This window comes from Corythoichthys intestinalis, chromosome 4 (assembly GCF_030265065.1).
Source record: "Corythoichthys intestinalis isolate RoL2023-P3 chromosome 4, ASM3026506v1, whole genome shotgun sequence".
NCBI lineage: Eukaryota > Metazoa > Chordata > Actinopteri > Syngnathiformes > Syngnathidae > Corythoichthys > Corythoichthys intestinalis.
Window position 1 is genome coordinate 38,862,210 of NC_080398.1, and position 19,306 is coordinate 38,881,515.

General features: G+C 39.6%; 1 protein-coding gene across 5 annotated transcripts in view; it reads right to left on the reverse strand.

The window, feature by feature from the left end:
• The window catches only part of LOC130914837 (myelin-associated glycoprotein-like), a 61,481-nt gene that overhangs the window by 14,839 nt on the left and 27,336 nt on the right, over positions 1-19,306 (reverse strand). For all 5 annotated transcript variants that reach the window (XM_057834380.1, XM_057834377.1, XM_057834376.1 and 2 more), the window contains exons 3-10: positions 10,388-10,488; positions 10,160-10,223; positions 9,709-10,077; positions 9,339-9,635; positions 6,098-6,355; positions 5,711-5,971; positions 5,331-5,639; positions 3,719-3,818 (exon numbers count right to left, since the gene is read on the reverse strand). In XM_057834380.1, the coding sequence (XP_057690363.1) occupies positions 3,719-3,818; positions 5,331-5,639; positions 5,711-5,971; positions 6,098-6,355; positions 9,339-9,635; positions 9,709-10,077; positions 10,160-10,205 (1,640 nt within the window). In that variant the 5' untranslated portion in view covers positions 10,206-10,223; positions 10,388-10,488. The remainder of the gene's footprint in view (positions 1-3,718; positions 3,819-5,330; positions 5,640-5,710; positions 5,972-6,097; positions 6,356-9,338; positions 9,636-9,708; positions 10,078-10,159; positions 10,224-10,387; positions 10,489-19,306) is intronic.

Sequence of the window (19,306 nt, forward strand, 5' to 3'; positions counted from 1 at the left end):
CTAAACTAATCTGCAAAGATTGAGTTGAGGCAACTAGATTCTTATTTTTCAAAGACGTTTCACTTATGATCCAAAATGCTTCTGTAGGTTTTATTTTTAAGTGAAGAGTCTTCCTTTTTATGTCTCTGGTTGGTTCCAGTCAGGTGATCATACTCTTTGGCCTTGTGTATCTGATTTTTAGCCCATCCAGATTGAAACTGCGTGGCTCTATGGTTGTCTGAACAGTCACAAATCACATCAATCAGATTGATTGTTGTTTCATATCTGATAAGGAGAAGATGTTTCTTAGTCTGAATAGTTTAGATAAGATTTAATTGTCTGTGACGTGACTTTATGATGGATGGCACCTTCATTGCCACAGCAACCTGTCAGTCCTTTAAATAATGTGGCCCCTTCTGAACAGGGCCAGAACTGATTAGGACACTTGCTAAAACTAGTGTGAACAGTCAGCTCTAAAAATCAGATTGGAGTAGGAATTGGATTGGCATCAGATATGCCTGCAGTCTGAAGGCAGACTTAGTTGCCTGCCAAATTGCCGTTAGGGTTTAGTTGCCAGGGCCTGGTGAAAAAAAAACAAACGTTGGGGCAGGGATGTCAGGATATGGGTGTGTAATGGGTGCAAGTTGGTGTGGAAACTGCCCTCCTGATGCCTTCAAGAGAGTTATCGTGCTCTTCTGCTGCGCTGGCCGCGTGGGTTCGAGTCTTGACCTGTTCAAGGGGGAAGGATCGCATTGCCAGGATGGATAAGACTGGTTACATTGGTGCCATAACTCGGATTGGCAATGACGGTTTCAAGGGGTGAGTGTAATAGGTGAAGGTTGGTGCATTGCATGATGTGGAAACCTTCAAGAGAGCACACTAGCACCTGGAGCTGCTAGCCTGGGTTTTTTAGCCTAGTGCATGGGTGCACAAATCAGGTCTTGAGTGCCCCTGTCCAACTTGTTTTCCATCTCTCCATCCTCCAACACACCTGAATCAAATAATCAGGGTCGTTATCAGGCTCCTGCAGAGCTTGCTGATGAGCTCATTATTTGATTCAGGTGTGTTTCAAGGAGGGAGACTGATAGGGGAAAATGTTACATTATGCTTTTGTGATGTATGATTACTTCTGTGACTTAGGCTACGTTCATACTACAGGTCTTAATGCACGAATCCGATTTTTTCGTGTTTTTCCGACTCGAGTGAGGCATTAACTTGACGGTCTGAACGTGACAAGTCGCATAGAACGGGACCATTTCAAATCCGATCTGGGTCACTTTCGTATGTGGTCTAAATCCGATCTGGGCCACATTTTTCCAGACTGTCGCGGCGGTCTGTACTGTCCAGTCCCGCAAATCGGATTTAATGCAGCAATTACGTCATCAAATAGCGAGAGAGTCGTTACCGTAGCGATGCACCTGTGCGTTATTAGCACCTAGCTTGCAGTGAACAAGGCTTTTGAGGAAGAGCTGAGCTTGACAACAGTCATAAAAAATAAAAATGGGTTGAGGATAAGCCTGAGAATGCTCAGTTTTCTCTCTGTTCCAAGTGAGCAATATTTCAACATTGCCTCCACGGCCAAGAGTCGGGACAAACTGCCCGTATGTGTGTGTGACGTGCACGGACAGTGTGTGCATGCTATCGATCCATATAAACTTTGAATATTTGCCTAAACGGGGATTATTTATGTCTGTTATTTGTGTCCACCTTTTGAAAAGCAAAATATGATATCCCTGGAATGACGGATGACGTCTGTCATTTGTTTTGATGGTTCTGCGCATGCGGGTCTTCTTGCTTAGCGGGTGTCGGACTGCGAATTAGTGCGCATGCGTAATACTTGAACGGTCTCAATGGATAAAGGCAGTCTGAACGGGCACGCCAAAAAAACGGATATGACAAAAAATCGGATTCGTGCATTAAGACCTGTAGTATGAACGTAGCCATAGATTGTAACAACTTCTATTGTTTTTCACCTTGTTCCCATAGTTAGGAAACACGCTTGAGAATCTCACAAGATAAACACGCCTGGGTCCCACAGAGATAACTTGTTTTGCACCCATAATATTTACCATTTGTTGGCATCTGTTGCAGCACAGCTCATTTGTCCCATGTGAAAAGCCCTTTTTCAAGGGGGCTGAACCAAAAGTAGCTTAAATGTTTGTGATTGGACAGGGCCGCGCCGCTCGGGGGCGGAAGTTGGCCTCCCCGCCTCCGAGGGGTGCGTCCTTACAAAACCGGACATTTCCGGGCGACTTGTGAAGTCTGCCAGCGGGTCACGTACGGATCGCCTGGCTTTGTCCTTTTGCCGCTTTACTGGAGTGTTGTTGGCTTCCCACTCGTTTGTCACGGTAAGCGATTTTCATTTCTAAGGGACAACTAGTTGTGCTGTAACGTAACACGGGGTTTCTGAGATTGACAAACTTAAATCTAGCATCTCGTTACCATTTGTTTGCTTGTTTTTTATATCTGTTTGCTTGCTTTTGTGGGATTGTGATCAATAAATTTCATTTTCTCTGCATTTTCTAATCAATAAACATCGGCTATTGAGCAAAAGTGTGCCTGTTACTGATTCACCGCGAACCTGGAAATTTCGGAAAACAGAGACATGGAAAAAAAGCTGGATAGGGGCTATCGAGGACTGGACTTGGGCACCCCTGAAATTGTGCTCTTCTCCTGCATTGTTAGCCTGGGTTCAGCTCCTGACTTGGGTAAGGGGTACGGATCGCGTCACCGGCACGGATCACATAGGTGTCGTGACTTGGATCGGAAGGGACGGTTTTGGGGGTGAGTGTAATGGGTGCAAGTTGGAGTGTTGCATGCCGTGGAAACCTCACTACCGATGCCTTCAAGAGCGCAAGCTCGGTCTGCTACTTTTTAGCCTAATAGTTATCGTGCAGTCCTGCCATGCTGGCAGCCCCGGTTCGAGTCTTGCTTGGTCGAAGGGGAAGGATCGCGTCGCAGACGTGGATCAGACCGATCAGAGAGATGGAATTAATTCTCCTTCAATTAGAAAGGTTCTTCTACATGTACAGACATACATAATTACTGTATCAAATTAGCAGTCCTTCCTACCCAGAATTTAGTGGTGTTGATAGACATGTCCCCTCTTTTCTTGATGTTGGCTCTGGACGTGAAGAATGGACTGTGTTATGTTGTGCCATACTTGCTCTGTCCAATGTAGAGATTATTGTACTCCTCTCTACTTTTGTCCTTGGGGTAAACCCAATTCTATCTAAGGGAGTAAGCGGTTTTAAAATATGTTAGGACACTGACTTTGGAGTTTCTGAGATCAGTACACTTCCTGTTTCTAGCCTTAGTCTCAGGTGCGGGGACTCTGTACTGTACCCAGAGACAGATAGTGAGAGCCTTCCTTATGTGTGACACTCTTGATGGATGGATCGGCAATGCGCCATTCATGAGAATTTAAAACTGAAGAAACCTTTCAAATTATTGGTGAAACGCCTTCAGCAAACAGAGTCCAGTTGACTCAGTTCAACCTTCTTGGATTACGAAGAAACCTAAATACATGTACCGTTACACCCCTTTGGGAAACTATTAGTCCACCATGCTCAACCCCTCAACCAGGAAGCAATCGTTCAAGGAAAACGAAAAATCCCCCTTTCACTCAAAATGCGTCAGTGCGATTTAAAATGGATGACGAGGCTTAAGTGTTTCCTCAGACTTTACTGAAAATAAAAGGGAGCTAACGTCTCCTGTTGATTGTCTTGAGAGTACTCACTTCTTGTTGTTGTGGCCCACGTATCTCACTGCCGCGATGATGAAGGCGATGACTGCTACTCCGCCGATTGTGCCAACGATAACGGCCATCAGGTATTTCTCTGGAGAGAGCGGAAGCATTTAGCGAGGGTCGGGATTTAAGAAAAAAGAAGTACAGAGAACAGGTTAAGTCACAGTGTGAGTACTTTGACCCACTTAGGACCTTTAACCCTTTTTATAGGGAAAGTGGCTATTTTTGGTCGATGACTTTGTGTCTATGTGTTTGATCTATATTTGTTATGTAAATTATGATTAATTGTTGTATTTTTTACTCAAAACTAGGGCTGTCAAAATTATCGCGTTAACGGTAGGGCTGTCAAAATTATCGCGTTAACGGGCGTTAATTAATTTTTTAAATTAATCGCGTTAAAATATTTGACGCAATTAACGCAGATGACCCGCTCAGACAAATTTAAATGACAGTACAGTGAAACGCTCACTTGTTGTGTTTTATGGAGTTTTGCCGCCCTCTGCTGGCGCTTCGGTGCGACTGATTTTATAGGCTTCAGCACCCATGAGCATTGTGTAAGTAATTATTGACATCAACAATGGCGGGCTACTAGTTTATTTTTTGATTGAAAATTTTACAAATTTTATTAAAACGAAAACATTAAGAGGGGTTTTAATATAAAATTTCTATAACTTGTAGTAACATTTATATTTTAAGAACTACAAGTCTTTCTATCCATGGATCGCTTTAAGAGGATGTTAATAATGTTAATGCCATCTTGTTGATTTATTGTTATAATAAACAAACACAGTCCTTATGTACCGTATGTTGAATGTATATATCCATCTTGTGTCTTATCTTTCCATTCCAACAATAATTTACAGAAAAATATGGCATATTTTACAGATGGTTTGAATTGCGATTAATTACAATTAATTAATTTTTAAGCTGTAATTAACTCGATTAAAAATTTTAATCGTTTGACAGCCCTAGTTAACGGGCGTTAATTTTTTAAATTAATCACGTTAAAATATTTGACGCAATTAAGGCACATGCCCCGCTCAAACAGATTAAAATGACAGCAGTGTCTTGTTTTTTGGTGTTTGGCGCCCTCTGCTGGCGCTTGGGTCGAAATGATTTTATTGGTTTGAGCACAATGAGTGAGCATGGTGTAATTATTGACATCAACAATGGCGAGCTACTAGTTTATTTTTTGATTGAAAATTTTACAAATTTTAATCAAACGAAAACATTAAGAGGGGTTTTAATATAACATTTCTATAACTTGTACTAACATTTATCTTTTAAGAACTACAAGTCTTTTTTTATCCATGGAGCGCTTTAAGAGAATGTTAATAATGTTAATGCCATCTTGTTGATTTATTGTCATAATAAACAAATACAGAACTTATTTACCGTATGTTGAATGTATATATCCGTCTTGTGTCTTATCTTTCCATTCCAACAACAATTTACAGAAAAATATGGCATATTTTAGAGATGGTTTGAATTGCGATTAATTACGATTAATTGATTTTTAAGCTGTAATAACTCGATAAAAAATTTTAATCGTTTGACAGCCCTACTCAAAACTTACTCTGTACTCTAAAATGCCAGTACTCACTCTCCTGCTGCAGCTCCAGGGGTACATTTTCGCTCCCGTACATGTTAGAGATCTTGCAACGGACGTTGACGGCGGGGACACCATTGCCGGCCCGCTCGCCCTTCTCCCGCAGTTTGATCATGCCCGTGGCCGTCTGGCCGTCGGTGTGCGTGTAGAAGTTGTAGCGGCCCTCCGTCTCGTTGACGGTGACATTCAAATCGGGCAGGTAGAACTCAATGGTAGGTTCAGGGTTCCCCATGCCCATGCAGACGCACTGGACACCCTCTCGTACTACTGTACATTTGGATTCTTCCAGGAGGACAGGAGCATCTGGCAGGGACGACAAGGAAAAATCATGGTGGGGAAAAACTACATCTAAGATGTTTTTTTGTCCTACTTACACTCCACTGTGATGTTCAGGGAGCTGCTGGCCCGGCCGTGTTCGTTCTCAGCCAGGCAACGGTACTGGCCATCGCCCTGTGGCGTGATGCCCTCGATCTCCAGCACGGACAGCTCGTCAGCGGTGATGGTGCCCACTAGCTCGCCGTCCTTCAGCCAGGTAAGGGTGGGCGGAGGGCTACCCTGAGTGCTGCAATGGAGCGTAAATGAGGCACCCTCCAGCACTGTCAGGGAGTCGTTGATGACGGGCTCGCGGGGAGGGTCTGAAATATATAGTAAGTATACTTTGGGTCAAATTTGACAGGGCACATAATATTAAAACACTTTCATGCACAAATATTAGGAAAAACTGTATTTCTACTAAATTATTAACACCATTAGATACTCACACTTGACAGCCAAATACAGTGACGTATTCATGGTGCCATAGCCGTTGTCCCCGATGCACGTGTAGACCCCCTCCTCCGCCGGCGTCACGTCATCTATGGTGAGCGACAAGTTGGATGCCGTGTCCCATAGCAGCTCCTGTTCTCCAAATTTCCAGGAGATCCTTGGAGGAGGGTTGCTGTCCACCTCGCAGTGGAGCGTCACCGAGTTGCCCTCCATCACTTCCGAGGAGACGTTTACCCACACTGAACGGGGAGCATCTAGTTGGAGGGAAAGATGTCACACTTGCTGGAACTCGACAGAGTATTTTGCAACATACGTATTGAAATAATCAGAATTACACCAATAAAAGAACTATCTATATTGTCTTTACTGTAGAGCAGGAGTCTCAAACTCAACTTAGTACCAGGCCCGGGCATGGGTAACTAAGTGCCCTAGGCGAACATGTAGCTAGGACCCCGCCCCTCCCCACCCCACCTCAAACAAATAGCCATAGAATTCTCAACACTGTGCCTCTTTGGCTTCATGATCACCTAATACCGCCACAGAACAAATGAACCACCATGCTACATTGCTTCAAGAAGCTTCATTTGGCAATCACAGCTCAATGTAATCTCTCACTTGCCTTGGGAAAGATGGACAACCTCTGCTGCCACCTACTGTCAACACTGTTGTCGTACAACATGTTTCGTGCCTCCTGGTATGCATTGCAGCACTACATATGTAAATGACATTCAAACAGTGAGCCATTCACAGAGTGGGTACACCTTCCGAATGGCACCGTGACTTTACATATTAGGTGAATTCATGAGCATGTTCTATGAACGGCTATGGCTATGGCTGCAGGGGGACGGGTCTTGATAAGCATATGCTTCTCCCGTCAGCCCTTGTCTTTCATCGGTTCTTTCTTTCTTCGGGCTAATCATATCACATTTTGCAACTGTCAATGATACTGATGATGATGACAATAAATAAATAAATGAATGAGTGTGTGTAAAAGTGAGCATGATCTGTTCAGCTGTTCCTGAATTAGAACATAAAACGATTAAATAAATATTTGTCAAAAACTCATCAGCTGCCACTGACAGCGAGAGCCGTCCATTAAAATTCGACTGGGAGGCTGCCAGCAATTGATTATTCGTCCCCTCCCATTTAAAATGAACTGGTCATGTAGCGCTGTCAATGTCAGCCAGCGAGTCAACAGAAACACTATTGCAGAAAATTTTGGTCTAGTGGAAAGTTTTGGCAATCTTTTCGTTGTAATGTGTTGTTGTAATTTGGACCTTGAGTCGGCTGGATGGATGGATGATCTTTCTATCATCTATCTAAACAGATCTATCTATCTAAAGATGATAGATAAGTCTAGCTACCATCTACTGTATCTAAGTCAATCTATCTATCTACAATTTATACCAGAGGTCATGGAACCGCGGACCTCGGTCCGGTTCCAGACCCCTAAGCCGTCTGGACCGGATCTCAAGCTGTCGCGACTAATACACATTGTAACAACAAAAATCATTTTTGTCTGCAGGTTTGCAGAGCGGAGGTGGGCAACAAACAAAAACCTTAGTGGTGACGCGCGTGAGCCAGCCAATGGGAGTGAAGCATTTGAAAGTTATTTTTACAACAGCATGTCTCACACTCGCTTTCCAGACTCCGCGGAGTGACAGCCAAAAACTGAGCCGAATAAAGTTGGAGGATGAGGCGAAAAGGTACGGCAAATGGCGTGCTCAAAACTACGCAAGATTGATGCAGAAAACAGATTGTTTAAGGAGGAGTGGACCAACACATTTTTGTTTATTTTACCTGGCGGCAGCACAAGACCGCTATGGCTCATCTGTTCAGAGACGGTAGCGCTTGAAAAAGCAGCAATTTGAAAAGGCACTATGAGACGAAGCACGTAGCTTTTTCGCAAAGTTTCCCTATGAACTCTGCAATCCGTTCTCAAAAAACTGCGAAAATAAGGGCTCAATATGATCGCACCTCAAGGCTCGTGGTTCATTCATTCACTGCACAGCAACGCGCAAATGAATGCTCCCTCAGAATAGCATGGCTTTTGGGTCAAAACAAAAAGTCTTTTAGTGACGCACAGATTGTTAAAGATTGTATGAGTGCAGTTGCTGAAACTTTGCTTCATGGAAAGCAAAAATAAGAGGTCTGTCAAAAAATAAAGCAAATCCCCCTGTCAGCATCCACAATTAAAACAAACAACAACAAAAAAGCCTTGAACATGCTCTTATGTTGCTATTTAATGATTCAATTAAAGCATTTTTTTTTTTGTTTTATGCACCTTTTATATTTTATTTACATTTTTGAATGTTGTAATTATCAGCATGACCATGTAAAGATTCGTTTGTATTTTGGGGGAAAAAAGAAGCATTAAAAACATATCCGGACCCGAGATTGTTGTAATTTTTTAATTTCGGACTCAGAGGATTTTTAATTCATGACCCCTGATCTATACAATCTATCTAACTAGATCTATCTCTCTATATACAGTTATATATACTATTTAATTCAGTGGTTCTTAATCTTGTTAAAGGTGTCAAACCCCACAGGTTTCACATGTATGAACCAAACCCTTTGGAATTTAACCCTACACTGCCTGTAGGTCTGTTATACTTTTACTATACCAAGTGTCAACCTTCCACTGAGCAAACCAGTTTCTCCTAAAATTAACAAGAGGGCTCGCAGTTGAAAGACATTGAATAAAGCCTTTAAATAGGGTGCAAACCTGTCCAAAATCTGGTCTAAAATGACACTTTGCTTTTAGCCAGAGTATGAAAATGGGGTCCTGTGTATTCTTAACCTTGGAACCCCTTGGACTTACTCGCCAAACCCCTGGGGTTTGATCAAACCCAGGTTATGAACCACTGATCTAAAACACTATAGATCTATCTAGATCAGGGTGGCCAAAATATTCCATGAAGAGCCGCAGTGGATGCAGGTTTCCGTTCCAACCCGTCAAGAGGTAACCTTTTCACCAATCTGGTGTCTTGCACAGTTGCTTTTTGTCTCAGAAAAAAAAAAAAAACATTGGTTAAACTTTCTGTGCTGGATCAGTTGGAACAAAGACTATGACCCACTACGGCCCTTGAGGACCGGTTTGCCCACCTCTGGTATTGATTTAGCTATCTATCAAGATCTATCTATCTATATCTATCGATTGATCTATCTATCTATCTAATATACATATAATGATATATTGTCATACTCCTACTGGACATGGCAGTTTCTACTCACACTTGATGTCCAGAGAGATGAGCCTCTCGTAGACTAGTGAGGTGTTGGGGTAGTACACTCTGCAGCCCAGCAGCTGGCCGTTGTGCACCGGCCTCGGGGTGAATACCAGGGTGTGGGATAACACCCCTGTGTTGCTCTCCTCCTGGAAGTCAGAGCTGAACTCTGGGTCGGGCAGGTAGTCCGTGTACATCCACTGGATCTCAGGAGTCATATCAGGGCAGTTGTCGGGAGCGTAACACGTCAGCGTCAAGCTTTCGTCGCTCACAATCTCATCAGGGACGTCGATGTTGGGTTGTTCTGATGGAAGAACTGTATTAGTCAGGGACTTTCAATCTATTTTTCAAAATCAATCAGTTGTGCGTGTTCTCACCCAGAACTTTTAGCTCTGCAAAGTCTGGGAAGGTATACACGTTGGCCCCGCCAAGGTCAGCGCGGAAATAGTACCTCCCTGAGTGCTCTGGGCCAACGTTGTTGATAAGCAGCGTACAGTTCCTCTGCTGCAGGTCACCCAGCATCTTGGTGCGACCCTTGTAGCTCTCGTGGAAAACGTCCGTACGCGTCTTGAACACCACTGGTGGGAAAAGCTGCGGGTAGGGCTGTCCGTAGTACCAGATACCGTGGACGCCACGGTACGGCCTGATGCCTGACGGATACATGAATGTGCACGGGATGACTACGCAAGTGTTGCTCATGGCCGAGATGTCCCGCGGAACCCAAACGTTCCACTGGCAGCTGATTTCTAAAACAAAGTAAATTGAAAAAGTAAGAGTCTTACTAGCAAGTGTACGCTTGACAGTTCTGACTTCCCGTCAGTTTCTCACCATTGATGATTAGAAGGAACGGTAAGAGCAGCTTCAAACACCACATGGTCTCCACTCCACGTCTCTGGAACACATAACATCCTGTCAATGCTAACACATGCATCATCACCGAGTGAAAAATACATTGCAAATGCCAGCGTGAGTCACCTCCACCCAGTCGCATTTGTGTTCCTGAAGTGTTCACAGGAGACATAATGATACGGTTTAAGCAAATGCCAATTCGATTACCTTAGAGTTCTGACGATTCAAAGCAAACTGATGTTTTGCAGGAAAAGGGGCTCCTTTGACGGGTGTTTGCTCACACCCAGATGACTTTGCAGCCTTCTTTTCTAAAAAAAAAAAAATAAAAAATAAGAGTATAGCATTCCACATTAGTTGATTAACTCATTGGGTGCCATTGACGGTGCTAGACGTCCAATCTATGTGACTGGATTTAACTGGACAGTCAAAATGGATTGAATGTCTACCGCTGTCAACGGCAGCCAAAGAAGTCACAGGACAAATTTCAATGTTTCTGATGTTAAATAGTGGAGAAAAATGAAGTGGTGGTGGACATTTTGAAATGCTACTATTGTTTTAGCCCAGGGGTCGGGAACCTATGGCTCGCGAGCCAGATATGGCTCTTTTGACGGTTGCATCTGGCTCGCAGACAAATCTTCAGTTATTAAAAAAAAAAAAGTTTTGTTATGTAATGGGAACGGCGCTAGGACCTCGGGGGACACCTGGTGGGCGTAAGAGCCACAGGGGAAGCGTTGAAAAGAGCAACCAGTAAGGGGCGCTCACATGTTTTCCATTGGCAAACCCATTGATCAGGCGACATTCGATACACTACGGACACTACAGGTGCGGCAGTGGAGAACGTCTGAAGTCTGATGATGACTGTGACGGTCAAGTTTTTGTGACAAAACATTTAACTTCTGCATTTTAGACACTACTAGTATTCACTCGTCGTCCGCTCGCCATTACAAACACATCTGCAGTCACACATAAACATACTGTAATATAGGGTGACCAAACGTCCTCTTTTGCCCGGACATGTCCACCTTTCACGTCGTGTCCTCGTCATCCGGCCGGGTTTTATAAATTCATGAAAATGTCCGGTTTTTATGATTTTTCACGGGACCAATTTGGGGAGAATATCTCCGGCCGCTGGGGGGCAGCGCTTGCCTGCGTTGTCGTGGCTCCAACTAGTAGGGGCGGGAGAAGGAGTACAGTTTACCCCTTGTATTATGGGCCATTACCGCCATCTACTGGGTTGACGGTTTGGCAAGAGAAGAGGCAGTTACAGACTACAAAAAGGAGTAATTTTAAGAGACGTTTCTAGTGCTCCGTACACCTTTCTGTAAGTTTCTCTTCTGTTAATATCGCTCATGTGTCTTCTGTTATATATTATACAATATATAGGTACAAAGAGATGCAGTATGTTGTATTAGTCTTGTATTAATTGTTCTGCGTTCGTGTATTTGGTTTAATGTTGGTATTATATTTTAAGTAGGAGCGCCTGCCCAGTTGTTAAGAGGTTTTTTACGATAAATTCTTATATAATGGCAACTGTTGACTTCTGTCGGAGCTTTGTACTGGCGTGATCTGTAAAATCCCGTTTGATGTCAAATTGTTGCGCTACCGATGATTGTAAACACAGTTAGCAAAGTTTGATTTTGCCTCGTCTCCCGGTACTCGCTAATAGGGTAGCTATCAGTGAGCTAAGCCGCGATAGGCATTATGGGAAATGTAGTTTTGAACTGCTGCGTTTGGAAACATGCTGGTTGAATAGTTTGTCGGTTTATTTTGGTTATTTTTTGCGTGTAATCTAGAACATTGAATGAGAATAAAAATAGAGTGGGAATAACAATTTCTCAACAACAATTGTCGTGATAGTAATTTATTTAAAAAATTATGTGGCACAAGCCTACTGTGTGTCTGTATTGACTGTACTATATTTCCACGGGTCTGCGTGAATTTTTTTTTTTTGTCATTAATTTTTTTATTTTTTTATTTCCATATAGTATATAATGTATACTATATGGCATTTTTTTAAATAAAACTTAATTTTTCTGTCTAGACTGAGGAGGCACACTTTAAATATATTAAAGTGATATAGGCATCTCTGAGTGAACTTCGAGTAAAATTGAAGCATTTCGAGGCTGGGCCGAGTGTCCTCTTTTTTGGAAATCAAAATATGGTCACCCTACTGTAATAGCCCCGAATGGGAAAATAGGAAGGAGAGGAGTTGGTGATGACTTTCCCACTTTATTGTGGCAACCATAGAAATAATAAACAAAATAACAGCATTATCCGCAACATGCTAACTTCACTCTCACGCCGTACGCTCTCTTGCTTCCCGCTACGTCACTACTCTGCCGTCTGATGGCCTCTTCAAGGGCCCACAAATAGTTACGGACATTACAATACTTAACGATTAACATAATTCTGAACTATATTAACACACAGCACACATCACAATCATAAAATAAAGCAATCCGCTAATATACACAGTCAAATTATACTCTTTTTCCCACCTCAAACAAGAAAAAAATACTAGTTTACAACCTCCGTCTCACATTGCTGCCAAGACGGCTGATTTCTTATTCGCTCTAAAATGCGAACATTTATTGCCCATGCACGCCATGTAGCGAACGCCTCCCCCATGCTGGTTTAAAACCGTAAGTACAACAGTCTATCTGTGGACACAAAATATTAAAATAATTATTTTAATATTATTTAATAACCATTATTTTATTTAATTATTATTATTTATAAGTTATTAAAAATAATTCAGGGACTTATTGTACTTTAAAAGTGTTGAAATTACATAAAATGCACATACTGTATTACTTGTAATTTTAGTTTTAAACCTATTGTATGGCTCTCTCAGAATTAAATTTTAAAATATGTGGTGTTCATGGCTCTCTCAGTCAAAAACGTTCCCGACCCCTGTTTTAGCCAATCAAATGCAAGAATCCCAGATTGCCAGTCCCTCCTTGTGACGTTAGTAATATCTATCCATTGTCTTGTGTTTATGTGTGTGGGTGTAATTGATGTCACAAAATGGCTACACTCATAACTGGTGTTATTTCTTGTGTCTAAACATTATCACAAGTCGAAAAAAATTGTACTTTGCACAAATAAATACATTGACCTATTCTACTGTCTACTATCTTTGACACAGGGGGCATTTCTGCCCTACTGCCTGTCCCTTTAACCCCTTAATGCCTGGGTTTACATTGAACAAATATACAGGTAGTCCCCGGGTTAGGACGGACCCGACTTATGTGATTTCGAATATCCGACGCCTGCATCTCGTGACAGCCTGAGCGCACATTTGTTGCTTGTGACGCATCCAGAGGCGACAGCTCTAACCCCTCTAGTACTGTTTATTGTGCATTTTTAATTGTGGTTGAATACTTGGGGCGAGTTAATGAGATTGTTTTTGATGATGTGCGGACGCTAACTGATACATGCTAATCGTTTGTTATTGCTGTATCAGCAGCTACTTGTAAACGCAAGGTTGAATTGCTGTTATTGAAGATGAGACCGATTTAATTTCGGTTTATTTTAGTAACATTCTGCAAGTGTTGATGTCATGAGCAGCTGAATAAAGTCGTCATTTCGGAGTTTAGCTTACTGTCTAGCTAGGACTTAGTGCCAATGTCTTGGCGAGGGCAGTACAATGACATTTAACCGATGTTTTGGGGTATTTTTATTTATATTTAGAGGGTGTTCTGAGGTATTTAAGGGGTTATTTCCAATTTACGAGGAAATATGGGTTACATTGCCAGTGCAGGAACGGAACTTGTTCGTAAACCGGGGACTACCTGTAAATCGTCTCGTACTGTCATGGTACGGGCCTCATGGTTTGGTGCACGCAGACAGACGGCGATTACATTTAAGTAAAATCAAAAAAATCCATGTTGGAGCTAGTCCTCCTCCAATCCAGGGGGCGGTAGAGGTAATGCGCTTAAACCAGCAACTTTAACATTACAGGAAAAAGACGACAAACCAAAACACACAAAGAAGAACAATCATTGATCACTACTAGGAAAGTTATGGCGAATATGTAGAGTGGGAACTATCAAATACCGTATTACTAACACTTTTGGGAGTGTATTTATTTGATATTTGCAAATCAGGAAATATTTATTTTCCTTTAGCCCTAATCTGAAGTAATTGATACATTAAGGGGAGTATTTATTTTTGCACAATTTCAAGAGATGCTTTTCTTTTTTACTTTAGAACCAATCTGCACTTTTTATTTCGTTTTAGCCAATATAAAATATGTTTTTATATGTTCGCTGGTAATGGTTTACAGTTAACTGTGTGTAATCCAATGCATGTATATGCAATGAGAATTCCCAAGATGCATTTTGCTGGGCTTTTGCATAGATTGCTGTCAAACGATTAGAATTTTTAATCAAGTTAATCACAGCTTAAAAATTAATTAATCGCAATTCAAACCATCTATAAAATATGCCATATTTTTCCGTAAATTATTGTTGGAATGGAAAGATAAGACAAAAGACGGATATATACATTCAACATACTGTACATAAGTACTGTATTTGTTTATTATAACAATAAATCAACAAGATGGCATTAACATTAACATTCTGTTAAAGTGATCCATGGATAAAAAAGACTTGTAGTTCTTAAAAGATAAATGTTAGTACATGTTATAGAAATTTTATATTAAAACCCCTCTTAATGTTTTCGTTTTAGTAAAGTTTGTAAAATTTTCAATCAAAAAATAAACTAGTAACTCGCCATTGTTGATGTCAATAATTACACAATTCTCATGGTGCTGAAACCCATAAAATCAGTCGCACCCAAGCACCAGCAGAGGGCGACAAAACACAAAAAAACACAAGTAACAAGTGGACATCACACTGTGCTGTCATTTTAATCTGTTTGAGCGGGCCATGTGCGTTAATTGCGTCAAATATTTTAACGTGATTAATCTAAAAAATTAATTACCTTCCGTTAATGCGATCATTTTGACAGCCCTAATTTTTATATTTTAGTACTTTTTTTTTTTTAGTTTTCTTTGTGACCATTTCTTCCTGGTAACGGAGTAGTTATGTTTTATGAGTTGATAATTTGTTAATTTTTCGATCATTTATTGTTCATTTAATTTTTGCACCATGAATGCAAATGGTCTGCTTACATAACAAATCTCAAGCATCTGAGTTTGTAGACATCTAATGGTCAGTAAGCATAACTGCTGTGCTATTCTGTGATCAGCCTTTGTACAAAAACAGATGGTTTCTTTGTTCACTTTATAGGCAACGCACACATTGGTTGTAAACTAAAAATGAAAAGCTTATCTCGATGATATTGGGTTTCATTTAAAAATGCTTTTATTGGCCGAGTTTATCATTTACCTGATAATGATAACTGTAGTTTTTGCTGTACTTATTTTGCTATTGTACTCTTGCAGAAATTTGGATGAATAAATATATATTGACAATGAACCTGGAATTGCATATATAATTTATTGTGATTTAAGTCACCAGTCCTAAATAACATTGAGGTAACATTTTGCATCCACTTTTTTTGAGTCGAAGGAAAGTGAAATAAAGGAGTTGCGGCAACTTATATAAATTAATTTGACCACTTATTAATGCAAAAACTTTGATATAAAAAATTGAGTTGGTTTAACTTAAGCTTGCGGAGGACAAAATATACCATGTTGGTCCTGGTAATTACAGAGTTTGTTCAGCTATAAAAAATCTCATGAGTAATACTTAATATTTGTTTAGTTGGAAATACTTTAAAAAACATATGCAAATTGTTACTTTTTTTTTTTTTTTTTTTTTAAGTTGAGCCAGTGTTTATTTTTTGAGTGTATGATAAAAATGTGTGAAAATATACAGTATTTAAAATAAAATAAAAATTCCAAGGGATCCTTAAAGTTTATATCTATCAATCAATCAATCAATCAATCAATCAATCAACTTTATTTGTATAGCCCATTCTAAAAATCCGCCAAGGAGTCCAAAGTGCTTTACATACCATAAAACAGCTAAATAAGTTAACTTTCAGACATAAAACAACCCCATAAAATAAATAAAAGACTTGGTCATAAACAGTCATTGCACATTAAAAGCTGAAGAAAAATAAAATGTTTTAAGGTGTGATTTAAAATCCATAAGTGAAGGGGCCTGTCTAATAATAAGTGCAAATTAAAGACATTTAATTTGCTGTTAATTTCATGGTTTGGCCTTGAAAAGGTTAAAATAATTTAATACACTATATCTTTTTTTAAAATAATTTCTGTATTGCTTTTATGATTTTTAAATCTTTTAATGCTTTTTTTTTATTTTTCGGATTTCATGTTTATTTTACAATGTTAATTTTTAATTTTTTTAATGAATACTATTCTTGTACAATTAAGTATTCCTCAAATTCTTTATTCGTTTTTCTTAAATGTAAATTCAGGCATAAAGGGGGTATTAAAGGCTGATTTCTTCAAACATCCCAGTGAGTGCTAATGATGGCGCTACGCACACATGACATCATTAGTCCATGTCAACATAGTGACTTATCTTGTAATCCCAGCATCAGTGCACTCCCTCATCATCACGGCGGAATGAAAGCCTTTCACTGTTGACACATCACGTCAGTTTGGTGTGGATTACTGACGCCGTCCGTGCTGCACAGACGCCGGACCGGTGACGCGTTTAGTATCGAATGTTGTACTATGTTTCTGTGGAAAATAAATTCCCATATTCTAAAAAGTGAGCTGAGGGAGGATTTATGCGTCACGCCGCAGCAGCCGGCGTGCGCAGATGGCAAGCTTGAGAGTGGATTTTGCTCTGGTCAACATGGTACAGACTATATGATGTGTTGCTAAAAACAAAATGAGTGAATTACCTCGAACCTCCTAACTTGGCATGAGGAATTTTGCTGGAGTATTGTCCTAACGATAATATTAATTTATCTTAGCTAGTACAGTATATGGAGTTTTCCATTTCTTGTAAGAATTAAGTTATCTAACTGGAGTTTACTGTAAAGGAGGGCTATGAAAATTGTCTTTGTCACAGGCCACATCATAGTTATGATTTCAAAAGGACTACCGTTATGTTTGCCAGCTGCTGCGATCAATCGACAACTGGTCAATTATCGAATGTATCAACATTTTGTTTGTAATTAAAGATCCGAATCCTCTTTTTTTAACCTCTATTTTTTCTGTATTATTTTATTTTCAATCATATTTTTTTTTTTAGTTAAAAATAAAATGGAAAAACGATATTTATTTATTTGCGTATTAACATCTTCAAATAAAAAAGGGCAAAACTACAAAAGCGTATTACTGTCACCGAAAAACAAGAAAAGTCCAGTATTATGTTTTTAAATGATAGTTGTCACGTTTTGACATGGTAGTACCACATTTTTAAATGATACTATGACGTTTTTACATGATAGTTATCACATTTTTACATACTATAACGTTTTAACATGATATTTATCACATTTTGACACTATAGTTCTCAGGTTTTAACCTGATAGTTATCACATTTTAACATGATAGCGTGATGTTTTATACATGATAGTTTTAACTAGGGCTGTCAAAATTATCGCGTTAACGGGCGGTAATTAATTTTTTAAATTAATCAAGTTAAAATATTTGACGCAATTAACGCACATGCCCCGTTCAAACAGATTAAAATGACAGCACAGGCTCATGTGCACTTGTTACTTGTGTTTTTTGGAGTTTTGTCGCCCTCTGCTGGCGCTTGGGAGCGACTGATTTGATGGGTTTCAGCACTATGAGCATTGTGTAATTATTGATATCAACAATGGTGAGCTACTAGCTTATTTTCTGATTAAAAATTTTACAAATTTTATTAAAAGGAAAACATTAAGAGGGGTTTTAATATAAAATTTCTATAACTTATACTAACATTTATCTTTTAAGAACTACAAGTCTTTCTATCCATGGATCGCTTTAAGAGAATGTTAATAATGTTAATGCCATCTTGTTGATTTAATGTTATAATAAACAAATACAGTACTTATGTACCGTATGTTGAATGTATATATCCGTCTTGTGTCTTATCTTTCCATTTCAACAATAATTTACAGAAAAATATGGCATATTTTATAGATGGTTTGAATTGCGATTAATTCCGATCAATTAAGTTTTAAGCTGTAAATAACTCGATTAAAAATTGTAATCGTTTGACAGCCCTAGTTTTAACATGACATTACCATGTTTTTACATGATACTATCACATCTTTACATTATAGTATTATATTTAACATGATATCGTCACGTTGTAATATGATAGTATTAAACGCGGAGTTTAAGGGGGGCCCCTTGTGGCCGAAAATGTAATTGCATGTAGTTTACTTTCCTATATATGGATTTAAATTTAAGACTTCCGGTAAAATGTTGACTATAAAAGTTGTAAAGCAATAAAACAACAAAAATGAATGAAATGAGCAAAAAAATATTTTAATAAAGGGTCAAAATTATTTTTCGAACACATTATGTGACCAGCACCTTAGAGACGGCATTTGCTTTGCTTAGCCAAAACCACCTGAGGACAGATTCTGGCTGGAATATTCAGTCAAAAAGGATGCGGCGTCTACTTCTCCACTAGGTAAAACACAAAAACGTGCATGCACACACCTACACACACAGCTGGGATGTCATTATGTACGAGCAAGAACTAAGCTACTATCCTAGCATAAATCTTGCGAGTTAATTTTATCGCTGACACTGCGTTTCGGGGTCATCGACACGTCCCCCCCGCCACAAAAGTCAAACTCAGCCTATGGAAAGTATCACGTTATTACAGGGTAATTATCACGTTTTTACATATAATAGATATCGCGTTGTTACAGGTTATTATCATGTAACCTGTGTAACAACATGATAACTATCATGTAAAAACGTAATACTGGACTTTTTTTTTTTCTTTTTTTTGTAGGGTGTCAGCAATACGCTTCCATACGAAACAATGCATATTCTCTTGTTTAATAGTTTTTTTTTTTTTATTAAAAAAAAAAAAAAAGGAATAACCGGTAAATAATATTTTTGTTAAAAATGGTAGGGTGTAAATATCCTCAGATGTCTTTGGTCCTCGAATTTTCATCGAGAACTACAAGAGTTTTATTTAAATTTTATTTTAGCTGGAAACATGG